The 12,500-nt window shown below is 53.6% G+C and overlaps 1 protein-coding gene across 1 annotated transcript in view; it reads left to right on the forward strand.

Moving 5' to 3' along the window:
* Nucleotides 1-12,500, forward strand: part of tbc1d19 (TBC1 domain family, member 19) — a 26,711-nt gene that overhangs the window by 3,804 nt on the left and 10,407 nt on the right. Inside the window, exons 5-14 of the mRNA XM_079757989.1 lie at nucleotides 733-808; nucleotides 1,551-1,625; nucleotides 2,150-2,213; nucleotides 3,528-3,574; nucleotides 3,677-3,787; nucleotides 4,459-4,531; nucleotides 5,050-5,088; nucleotides 6,488-6,600; nucleotides 8,936-9,010; nucleotides 9,447-9,509. Coding sequence (XP_079614115.1) covers nucleotides 733-808; nucleotides 1,551-1,625; nucleotides 2,150-2,213; nucleotides 3,528-3,574; nucleotides 3,677-3,787; nucleotides 4,459-4,531; nucleotides 5,050-5,088; nucleotides 6,488-6,600; nucleotides 8,936-9,010; nucleotides 9,447-9,509 — 736 coding nt within the window. The remainder of the gene's footprint in view (nucleotides 1-732; nucleotides 809-1,550; nucleotides 1,626-2,149; nucleotides 2,214-3,527; nucleotides 3,575-3,676; nucleotides 3,788-4,458; nucleotides 4,532-5,049; nucleotides 5,089-6,487; nucleotides 6,601-8,935; nucleotides 9,011-9,446; nucleotides 9,510-12,500) is intronic.

A 12,500-nucleotide genomic window follows, 5' to 3' on the forward strand; every position in this document is an offset into this window, starting at 1 on the left:
GGTAATAAGCTGTACTCCAGTTATTTAACGTGGTAATAAGCTGTACTCCAGTTATTTAACGTGGTAATAAGCTGTACTCCAGTTATTTAACGTGGTAATAAGCTGTATTCCAGTTATTTAACGTGGTAATAAGCTGTATTCCAGTTATTTAACGTGGTTATAAACTGTACTCCAGTTATTTAACGTGGTTATAAGCTGTACTCCAGTTATTTAACGTGGTAATAAGCTGTATTCCAGTTATTTAACGTGGTAATAAGCTGTACTCCAGTTATTTAACTGGTCATAAGGTGTTTGTCCTTCACACTGGACCTGGTTCCCGTAGCGAGGAGGGTGTGAGGGTTACATTACGACAGATGTCTCAGGAGGACTGCCTGTGGTCCGAGCCCTACTACAGGATGGCTGCAGTGATTCAGTCCTGCTCTGGTTGCTTTTCTGCTCTGATGAACCGGTTCTGTCAGGTGCTGTTTGGTTCTGAACCTTTGATGCTTCCCATATTAAAACTGTCTTTGTGCAGAAGGCATGATGGACCGCATCTGTGTGAAAGCAAAGCACACACGTGCACACACATGCACACACACACACACGCACATGCACACATACACACACACACACGCGCGCGCGCATGCACTGTTCATTCACAACGTGATTCTTCACGAGGTTCATTCTGTCGTGATTCAGTTTCTCCGAAAATAATGCAATCCACAAACCCGACTCCACATCCCCCCCCCCCAGCCAGGCCCCCCTCAGCCATCTGCCCACCCCCCCTGAGCATCGGAAGGAGCCCCTGCTCTACATGCGCTCCGCTCAGGTCAGCCTGTCTCCTCCCATCCCCATCAACACGTCCCTCTGTCTGTCTGTCTGCGTCTTACTCTCACTCCCTCTCTCTCTCTCTGTCTGTGTCTCTGTCACTCTGGCTGTGTGTGTGTGTGTGTGTGTGTGTGTGTGTGTGTGTGTGTGTGTGTGTGACACTTCTACCTCACCCTCTGTCTCTCTCTCTCGTTATCAGTCTGCATTTCTTCTATCTCACTTGCTCTCTCTCTCTCTGTCCCGCTATCCCTCTCTATCTATCTATCTATCTATCTATCTATCTATCTATCTATCTATCTATCTATCTATCTATCTATCTATCTATCTATCATCTATCTATCATCTGTCTATCTATCTATCTATCTATCTATCTATCTATCTATCTATCTATCTATCTATCATCTATCTATCTATCTATCTATCTATATCTATCTAACTATCTTGTCTTCTACCTATCTGACATCATCTCTGCCTGTCTCCAACTTCTTTAATAAAGTGTGTGTGTGTATATTTATGTGTGTGTATATTTATATGTGTGTGTGTGTGTGAGACTGTATATTTATATGTGTGTGTGTATATGTGTGTATATTTATGTGTGTGTGTGTATATGTGTGTATGTATATTTATGTATGTGTGTGTGTGTGTGTGTATATGTGTGTGTATATATGTGTGTGTGTGTGTATATATGTATGTGTATATTTATATGTGTGTGTGTGTGTGTGTGTGTGTGTTCCACGGTGCAGGCCAGCTGGGAGAGGCGTGTCCTGAAGAGTCTGAGCAGCATGAGCTCAGAGCTGGGCGTCCCATTGGCCCGCAAGGTACCCTCTGGCCAATCAGCATCATCCTGCCCTCTGATTGGTCCAAATGAGTGCTCGGTGACATGTTATGTCAGGATGCCCATGCAAGTTATTCTAGCTAATTAGTCATTTTAAAACAGATGTGCAATTAAAAGTTGTGGTGCTGTTGGTTTTGATGTGAGTGTGTTACTCTTTAAGGGGCTGGCGTTTTAGATTCACATTGTTTTAGCTTCTTACAGATTTATTAATTGTTAACGGTGTGAATGGAATCTGCTCTTTATTGGGGAAAAAAGTCATGGATCATGGATGTTTCACCAACAGATCTTTCTTTCTTTGCTTCTTGAGTAATATAATCAAACACTAAAATAATTAAATTTGTATCGATGAGATGAAACAGGAAAAGCAATGACTATTAACCAGAGCATGTCACTAACATAACAAGCATCAAAGAATACAGTTTTCTATATGACTGTGTGTGTGTGTGTGTGTGTGTGTGTGTGCGTGCGTGTGCGTGTGTGTGTGTGTGTCTGTGTGTGTGTGTCCAGCGGCCTGCGGCTGAGCAGAAGGAACTGGCCAACAAGTGGAACGAGATGAGTACGGACGAGCCAGGTGGGTCACTGCACCACGGCCAATCAGGCGTCAGCATGGGGACGGCTCCACCAATGATACTCTGTTCATATGACTGTCTGTCTGTCTGCCTGTCTGTCTGGGGGCTTCACCTTGTGCGATGGATTCCTTCTCTCCTAGCAGCTGGTCTTCTTATTTTCTCTTCCTCCGTTCCGTCAGACCTTTCTGGAGGCTCAGCAGAACCGGTGGTTCTCTCGTTAAACAACAGAGATGAAGTGTTGGTGGAGTCGTGGTGTTTAGTTATGTTTACTCCACTGTGAGGTTCCATAGATCGGAATGAACAACGATTGAACTCGCCGATAAGTCAGCAAATAAACACGCCGCTAACAGAAGTCACTTCCTCTTCCTACCCTGTGCTGCCGCTGGCAGGGTGCTCAGACACAGTCCATGGTGGCAGCTCTGGCTGCGCGGTTCAGAGGAGGCCGTACAGACATCCTCCCGTCCAGTAAACACCTGCCGCTTTGACGGGGAGCTGGAGATACCGGCACCTCAACGGCGTGAACACAGCCCCCGCTGGTCCTGTGTTTAAGGGCATAGGGGCAGAGCATCGGAACGCACGGCGATCTGCCCGCGCTGAGCCTGACCAGACGCGCTCCCAGAATGCCGAGCGGTCCTCACAAGGCTATCTGGAGCTCGGGGGTAGGGAATGTTTGGGAACGTCTGGGACAGGGCGCTGTCCCGTGTCTGTAAACACTTTAACGGGCCGGTGAAGATATCCAGACGGCTCAGGGCGATGTGTGATAATGACGGGCAGGACGGGGGGAGGGAGGGGACACACCGTGCACTGTTCCTGACGGGCGTGCACGTGAAGGCACTCGGGACTTCCATGTCCTCAGGAAGTGCACTTGAGGAGCAGAGCCTGTCACCTGTGTCGGACCTGACCTTTAGGAGCCCTTCGTTCCCTAGCTTCAGCTCTCGACCTCAAACTTAAACCATGAAAACCGAGGAACCATCGCAGTCCCTGGAGTGAGGAAAGTTCCGGGTGCTCAGAGTTAAAACACTGCGATTGTAATGGTAGATGGACTATTTTCTAACCAGTGGCCACTCAAAGCGCTTTACAATATTGCCTGACATTCACCAATTCATGCACACATTCACACACCGACGGAGTCGACCACACAGGGCGACAGCCAGCTCGTCTGGAGGAGTCAGGGTGAGGTGCCTTGCTCAGGGACATCTCGACAACTCGACACTCGAACTTTCCGGCCACATGCTGCCGATGCCAATTGTGATTGCACTATGGTAGTGGGGAGATCAGCTTCAGTTAGGCTGATGACGTGACCTTGTTTGTTGCAGATCTCAGTCAGTTCAGGCCCGTCTACGCCCCTAAAGACTTCCTGGAGGTAAACTTTATCGACCCCTCAACTAAACCCATCCATCTCCTGCTCTTGTGTAAATGACTGCGGCTCCCTCGTACTGTAGACTACATTACCCTTGTCTCCAAGGTGCTGATTGGCCTCCGGAACCCGAACCACGACCACAGCGAGCAGGTCAGCACCCGGAGCCACTGGGGCCTCATCCAGCTGCCCCTCAGCGTCAGAGACGTGGTCCAGATGGTGAGCAACAGGGAAGGCTTAGTGTGGGGCGGATGTCCTGGGACCTAATCTACGCTCTTATTGTGTACATCCTGGGACTTAATGTACGCTCTTATTGTGTACGTCCTGGGACTTAATGTACGCTCTTATTGTGTACTGTACGTCCTGGTACTCAATGTACGCTCTTATTGTGTACTGTACGTCCTGGTACTTAATGTACGCTCTTATTGTGTATTGTACGTCCTGGGACTTAATGTACGCTCTTATTGTGTACTGTACGTCCTGGTACTTAATGTACGCTCTTATTGTGTACGTCCTGGGACTTAATCTACGCTCTTATTGTGTACGTCCTGGTATTTAATGTAGTACTGTGATGAGCTCTGCTTGTCTCTCTGTGAGCTCACCGTTACCCTGGGGTGTCCTGATGTGATGAGCTCTGCTTGTCTCTCTCTGAGCTCACCGTTACCCTGGGGTGTCCGGACTGTGGTGTCCGGACTGTGATGAGCTCTGCTTGTCTCTCTCTGAGCTCACCGTTACCCTGGGGTGTCCGGATGTGATGAGCCTCTTGTCTCTCTCTGAGCTCACCGTTACCCTGGGGTGTTCGGATGTGATGAGCCTCTTGTCTATCTCTGAGCTCACCGTTACCCTGGGTTGTCCGGACTGTGATCAGCCTCTTGTGTTCCTGTGATCAGAGAGAGATGTACTCCGAGCTAGGCCTGACGTCCGGACAGCTGGGCATCGACGACCAGGCTAACCTCCATCCAGGTAGGAGACGCTTAAGTCTGGGGATCAGGAGCACTCGGAATGAACTCATTATCTCCTTTAATTGTTCTCATAACTAATATATAGAGGTATGTATTCATATTGTATATGTTCTTTCATTATTACATCTTTTAGAATTCTCAGTCCCTTCCCCATGGTAAGAGAAGTGGTCGAGAAATCTATTAACTAATATAAAGAGGTTATTATTCATTTGATATATGTCGTTTTTATCATTTTTAAATTGATTTATTAAAACTATTTCATGGATTGCATTCTCAGTCCTTTCCGCTTGCTCAGAGAAGTGGTCGATTGCAGTCTATTGTCTGGCTGTCCGTCCTCGCTCCAACGATGCCTCTGGACTCTCATATGCGTTGGTACCGAGCTGGTTTCACGTTTTAAAGAGGAACGCTGTGTCTCGCTGTGTGTTTGTGCGTTGGGCTGATAACACGAGGATGTTTATTAAACTAATGTAGGTCATTCCTGTCTCGGTCCACTGCTCATTCCCCTCCCGTCTCTTCCAGACGTGTTTGAGAGCCAGCACGTCGAGGTTGGTAAGAAAGGTAAGCTGAAGGAGAATGGCTCGTTGTCATAACTCTGAGACTATGTACTGAGAGATGTATATTTCTATATTGTTATACGCGATGACTTCTTGTCTTGTATAAACATGTGAGTGTAGAAGCCACCAAGCTGGCTTCTACCGGCTCCCCGAACCCAGGGGAGGTTGAGTATAGTAGGTGGTCTGCTCTCTGCGGAGTGTGTGGAGGTGCTTTAACCTGTTGCACATTGGCCCACAACAGGTGTACCTAGCCCTAGAGTCCAGTCAGTCTGAGTCGGGCCAGGTGAGGCTGCTTCCACCGGCCGTCCTCCCCACACACTAATGTACGCACCTGTACATTAATCAACATAAAGGCCTGACTGCTCAGTCTCTGAGGGGAGGCTGGTCAAAACATCAGATGTCTGACCGTTTCCAACGTCCCCCCCAGGGTTAGGTGGTCCGTAGGGAGGTCCACAGACCTCGCTCTGAGCCCCTGTGTTTATTTACCCATTGTCATTGGGGACAGTAGTCCAGAGAACCACTTAACTCTCTGCTCTGGGCCTCTCGGACATGCCAGGGTAAACACAGAGCCACTCATCCACACCAATCACACAGCCTTCTCTAGAATAACAACGTGTGTGTGTTTGTGTGTGTGTGTGTGCGTGTGTGTGTGTATACTTTGGCGGTGAACTGGGGCTTACCGTTCGCATAGCTCGTTGCTATCCCATGAAAGTCTAACGTGTGTGCGTGTGTGTGTTTGCGTTTGTGCTGACCGCTCCACTGCAGTGTGTGTGTGTGTGTGTGTGTGTGTGTGTGTGTGTGTGTGTGTGTGTGTGTGTGTGTGTGTGTGTGTGTGTGTGTGTGTGTGTGTGTGTGTGTGCGTTTGTGCTGACCGCTCCACTGCAGTGTGTGTGTGAGTGTGTGTGTGTGTGTGTGTGTGTGTGTGTGTGTGTGTGTGTGTGTGTCAGGTCCTCAGATGGGATATGGTTTTTTGAGTTGAATGCCAAGATAAGGAATGCGCATAATAGGTTGAATGTGTGCCGATGGTGGAGGCACTGGAAGCCAACAGAGACAGCAGGGCCTCCACCCTCTGGCCAACCACTGTCAAACATTAATACCATGTTTCAGAGGACTTTCCTCCCTGCGGGATTTCCTCTGCCGCCATTTATCGAAGGAGTCGTTGCTGTCTCTCTCTCCTCTCTCTCTCTCTCTCTCTCTCTCTCTCTCTCTCTCTCTCTCTCTCTCTCTCTCTCTCTCTCTCTCTCTCTCTCTCTCTCTCTCTCTCCCACCTCTCCCTCTCTCTCTCTCTCTCTCTCTCTCTCTCTCTCTCTCCCCCCCCTTTCTCCCCCCCCCCCCCCCCCCCCCCCCCCCCCCCCCCCCCCCCCCCCTCTCTCTCTAACCCGTTGCCATGCTCTCTCGCCCAGTGGTCCTGGACCAGGACAGTGCTGCTGCCCAGCAGTACAGCAGACAGGGCTGTCCCATGGGGCTCCGGGCTGACCTGTGGGCCCTGATCCTCAACGCCACCAACCAGGCCCAGGTACACGCACACACGCACAGCACACATGCACGCACACACACACACGCACACAGACGCACGCACACAAACACGCACACAGGCACGCACGCACGCACGTACGCACGCACGCACACAGGCACGCACGCACGCACACACACACACACACAGGCACGCACGCCAGTTGCATGCGCGCACACACACACACACACACACATACAGACACACACACACACACACACACACACACACACACACACACACACACACACACACACACACACACACAGATACGCACACACACACACATACATACAGACACACGCACACACACACACACACAGACAGAGAGGCCGGTGTTGGTCACAGCAGCTGTGGTTGTTCCCGTGTGTCGAAGCCAACACCGAGTTGAGTTTTGAACCCCCTGATAAGTGGCCTCCAGCCGTCCAATCAGTTAGCTCCTATCACTGATTGGACGGCTGAAGGCCCCTTCCCACTAACGGTCAAAGTCACACTATACTGGTGTTAATGGGATGATGGTTACACTGCTCTATAGAGGGTGCTCTATATTGGGAATGGGACCGCTGTATATGGAGTCCTAACTAGGATTTAATGTAAAAATGTAAAGAATGTGTTGATGTAATATATATGTGTAGCAGGTTCGAGGAATGAGAGCAGGCGGGGTTGTCGTTCTCTCTGCAGGAGATCGGTTTATTTGCTTTTCAAACGGAACAGAAATATCTAAAATGTAACAAAAGGTTCCATTTTGAGCCGTCTCGCGGTGGATCTCGGTCAGTTTCACTCGCTCGCTCCGGACCTCCGTGGTCCGTTCGCTCCTGGGTCTGGTTCTCACTATAACAGAAAGCAGGCACATAAGTACAGCCTCCCTGATTGACCTCAGTGCAGACACCTGCTCACCACCAAGTTCAATACCCCCCCCGGCCTATCCCGTGCGCTCCCAACCTGTCCATACTCCCCCTGCAGGCCAGACGTTGCACGTCCCCCCACAATATGCTTAATATATTAATCAAGCATTAATAGTTCAGTGTCTTATAAAAGAGGGATTCTCTTTGACGAGCTGGACAACCGGAACCTTCTCTAGATGGGAACATCAAACACACCCTCACCGAGTGACAGTAAGCCGCTGTTGTGAACGCAAAACGCACAACACGCAACGCACAACGCACAACACACAACACACAACGTGAATGACCACAACAGAAGTCTGCCCGGCCAGACTGAACACAGACGCTGGCTCTGAAGCAGATCTGATTCGATGGGTCGGACCTTGTTTCCCTCGTGGTGTGTTTCCAGACCGTAGACTAACGCTGACTTCTCCCTGGTGTGAGACCAGTTATCCAGTGTGAACTGGTGTTAATGGGGGGCTGATGGTCTCCCCGTTTGTGAAACGCTTCATCCAGTGGAGGATCACTTTCACACAGGACTCTCTCCACCAGAACCATCACTCCAGACTGCTGGCTCCGTGTATAATTGAATAATGGAAAGTCTTCAGTTAGAAACTGTCGCTTGTGTTGATGAGAGAGGGTAGATCATCACTCCCGACCTGGGAAGGTTCTGTTTTTACGTTGGACATTTCAAATGATTCACCTGTGAACTAACATGAGCTGGTATGTTCCTCTGAGAGACGTCCAGCCGGCCTCTGTTTAGTATCACTCACCGAGGCCGTCCAGATGAGCGGGTCGTTCTGTTTGGATTAAATACCTCTCTTAAGCAGGAACCCCGTAGCCCGTCTCTCATTGGCTACTCGTTGCCATGGCCACCGCGCCACATCCCTCCGTCTAGAGGTTTAGTGTGTTCCTACGGCGACCGGAGACGTTGACGTACGAGTTTATAAACGGAAACCAGAGAGCGCGTGTCTGTTAGCCTCCGCTGGAACACCGGCCGCACATTAGGGTGATTTAGTGGAGGCCCCCCCTCCCCGAGGGGAAACGTCTTCATCATCAACCCCACTCAACATTCATTATTAGGGATGAACTATGGCAAAGGCATAGAACTGAACAACGTAGAACAGAACGCACCAGAAACCTGCAGAACAGCCTCATATTACAGTGGACTGGGAGGGTCTGATGATGGGGCAGGGTGCTCTCGTGTTCGATTCCCATCCCTGGGTTCGAAGCCCAATGTCCATCTGGGGGTTAGGGTTAGGGGTGGGCATCCCTGCAGCTCATTAACGAGGGCTGTCCAGAAAGAATTAACTCACTGCAGCTTTAGAAAACAGTCACATTAAGTTAGATGATGTTAAGTGTCCATTGATCCTCTCTCTCGTTCCTCTCTCTCTCTCTCTCTCTCTCTCTCTCTCTCTCTCTCTCCCCCTCCCTCTTCCCCCCCCCCCCCACAGGACATGATGCACTATGAGCAGCTGAAGGCTGGGGTCATTCAACACGACATGCTGGTTGACAACCTCATCTATAAGGTATTCAGCCTGGGATCCTTCATTAACTAACTGTTTACAATCAGTGAGCTGGACATGGTGATGCTGACCAGAAACACAATCTGTTATTGTCCCCAAGTTATTCCCAGTCCTTCATGTTATTCCCAGTCCTACGTTATTCCCAGTCCTCCATGTTATTCCCAGTCCTACATGTTATCCCCAGACCTTCATGTTATCCCCAGTCCTTCATGTTATCCCCAGTCCCTCGTGTTATTCCCAGTCCTCCATGTTATTCCCAGTCTTCCATGTTATTCCAAGTCCTTCATGTTATCCCCAGTCCCTCATGTTATTCCCAGTCCTTCATGTTAATCGCGGTCCTTCCATGTTATCCCCAGTCCCTCATGTTATTCCCAGTCTTTCATGTTATTCCCTGTCCTCCATGTTATTCCTGGTTGATGTGTGATGTGTTCCCCCCCAGGACGTGAAGCTCACAGCCAGTAACGATGACTACTACTTTGTGTTTGAAGACTTCCTCTACCAGGTGAGCGTGGCTCCTCTTACTCTCTATATCCTCACCATCATTCTCTCCAGAAGAGCCTTTAAAGCCTTCAGCAGTGGCTAACGTCTCCGTCTGGGGGCACTGTCCCTGAAGCAGGAGCCCAAATGAACAGCTCTTTATTTTGGCAATCAGCGCTTCCCTTTCTCCAAACGTGTCTCAACGTGTTCCTTCATTAATAGAACCACTCAGCTCTTGGCTGAACCCCCCCCACTGCACGTCTGTACCCCAATAACAACACACACACACACACACACACACACACACACACACACACACACACACACTGTGGCATCCCGCCGCCGGACCTCGATCCGGGCGGGTCCGAGGACACTCAGTAGACTTGGTTTACCGTCGCCAACCCCCAGCCGGCGACAGAGAGCACCACGTCTCTCCCCCCAATCAGCGCAATCAGGGACACCTGGCCGGAGGAAGGGGAAGGACCAGAAGCCGGGTTGAAAAGGCGCACCAGACCGGGCGAACGAGGAAGTGCCACGGAGAGAGTCCGCACCACGAGGAAGTGCCACGGAGAGAGTCCGCACCACGAGGAAGTGCCACGGAGAGAGTCCGCACCACGAGGAAGTGCCACGGAGAGAGTCCGCACAGCGCCGGGCAAGTGACACGGCGGGAGCGCTCGCTAGACCGGGAGAAGGGCGAAGCGACACGGAGGGATTCCGCACCACGCCGGCGATCTAGAGGCTCACGGAGACCCTAGCACGAGTATACAGACTATTTATGCTGCGGAAATAAACGCCGGCTGCGGCTTTGACCCCTGTTTTCTGTGTAATTCCTACCGGGTATCTGACAATCGGGGAAACGGGTTGCCACATATGGTGGAGAATCCAGGCAACTCGACCGCGCTACGGGCCGGGTTTGTGTGGGAACCCCCTTCAGCCGGCATGCAGAACCCGGATGGGACCGCGGCGACGCCCGCCCAGCAGCAGCAGTGGGAGACCAGGGAGAGTCTGGCCCTGCTCTACGAGGCCGTACTACGGCTCACCGAACTCGCCGCCGCGACCGCCGCCCCGATGCAGCCGGAGACGACGCCGCCAGAGACGACGCGGCCCGAGATGAGGCCGCGGGAGACGAGGCCGCGGGAGACAAGGCCGTGGGAGGAGGGGCCGCGAGACGAGCCACGCCGGCAGCAGACGCAGCCATGCATGCGAGCGACCTGCTGGGCACAGGGGAAAACGGGAAGCCCGACCATACCGGCGCGGGTAATGACCCAGGACACGCAGGCCCTCGTGGATACCGGCAGCGTGGTCACTCTCCTCCGCCCCGACTTGGCGGGCGGGAAGGAGGGCGCACCTATAGAGGTGACCTGCATGCACGGGGACGCCCGGACGTTCGAGACCTGCCACGTCGTCATCCGGACCCCGCACGGGGTATTCACGACGCGGGCAGGGATCGTACCCCACCTACCGGTGCCGCTGCTAATCGGGAAGGACTGCCCGATCTTCCACCGGCTACAGGACCCGGCGCGTGAACTCCGGAGCCAGAGAGAACCACCCCGCAGAGGGGTGAGGGGAGCTCAACAGGCCCACGGGGCCACCAGGCCTCCGTCGCCCCCTGGAGGGCGAACAGAGGAGGCTGAGCCCGCAGCCTCACCGGAACCAGGGGCCGTGGCGCTGCTCGGGGCCGACTTGGAGCCGGGGCTCGGGGCCGAGCCAGGGGCCGGCGTCGGCACCGGGGCGGAGACGGAGGCGGCGGGGACGTCGGTCGGAGCAAGGGACTCCGCTGGAGGGGCGGAGGACGATCGCCTGTCCGTGTCGATCCCCAGCGGGAACGCCGTCACGCTGGACGGGGATGGGGACGGCCTCCGTGGGACAGGTGGACCTGTGGGGCCTCCGGATCCCGACGGGAGCGCCGACGACCGCCTGGTCCCCTCTGGACCCACGGGCCATGGCGACGACGACGACCTGATGGAGGTGGCCGGGGACCCCGGCCCCAGGGGTGCGTCGACCGCTGGGCCGCTGCGGCAGATCGCGTTGGGCCGCGGGTGGGCCGATCGGGCCCGGAGCCGGTGGAGGGCGGAGGGAGGTCGTCCTGGTCGCCGGCCGCGGCCCCCTGGGGCGGATGGCCGGAGCCGGGGACACCGGCGCACGAGTGACGCGGTGGTTCCGGGGCCCCCGAAACACCAGGTATTATCTTCTAGGGAGGGAGGTCATCCTGGTCACCAACCACGCCCCCCTGAAGTGAATGGCCGGAGCCAGGGACGCCAACGCTCGAGTGACGCGGCGGTTCCCAGCCCCCCAGAGCGTCAGGTACTATCTCCTATGGAGGGAGGTCATCCTGGTCACCAACCACGCCCCCCTGAAGCGGATGGCCGGAGCCAGGAACGCCGACGCCCTGTCACGCCGGGATGCCTGCCTGAGCGGGTTCACCGACGAACAGGGGCCTGAGCAAGCGGTGGAGGAGTGTGGCATCCCGCCGCCGGACCTCGATCCGGGCGGGTCCGAGGACACTCAGTAGACTTGGTTTACCGTCGCCAACCCCCAGCCGGCGACAGAGAGCACCACGTCTCTCCCCCCAATCAGCGCAATCAGGGACACCTGGCCGGAGGAAGGGGAAGGACCAGAAGCCGGGTTGAAAAGGCGCACCAGACCGGGCGAACGAGGAAGTGCCACGGAGAGAGTCCGCACCACGAGGAAGTGCCACGGAGAGAGTCCGCACCACGAGGAAGTGCCACGGAGAGAGTCCGCACCACGAGGAAGTGCCACGGAGAGAGTCCGCACAGCGCCGGGCAAGTGACACGGCGGGAGCGCTCGCTAGACCGGGAGAAGGGCGAAGCGACACGGAGGGATTCCGCACCACGCCGGCGATCTAGAGGCTCACGGAGACCCTAGCACGAGTATACAGACTATTTATGCTGCGGAAATAAACGCCGGCTGCGGCTTTGACCCCTGTTTTCTGTGTAATTCCTACCGGGTATCTGACAATCGGGGAAACGGGTTGCCACAACACACACACACACAC

The sequence above is a fragment of the Pollachius pollachius genome (assembly GCF_949987615.1).
Source record: "Pollachius pollachius genome assembly, chromosome: 20".
NCBI lineage: Eukaryota > Metazoa > Chordata > Actinopteri > Gadiformes > Gadidae > Pollachius > Pollachius pollachius.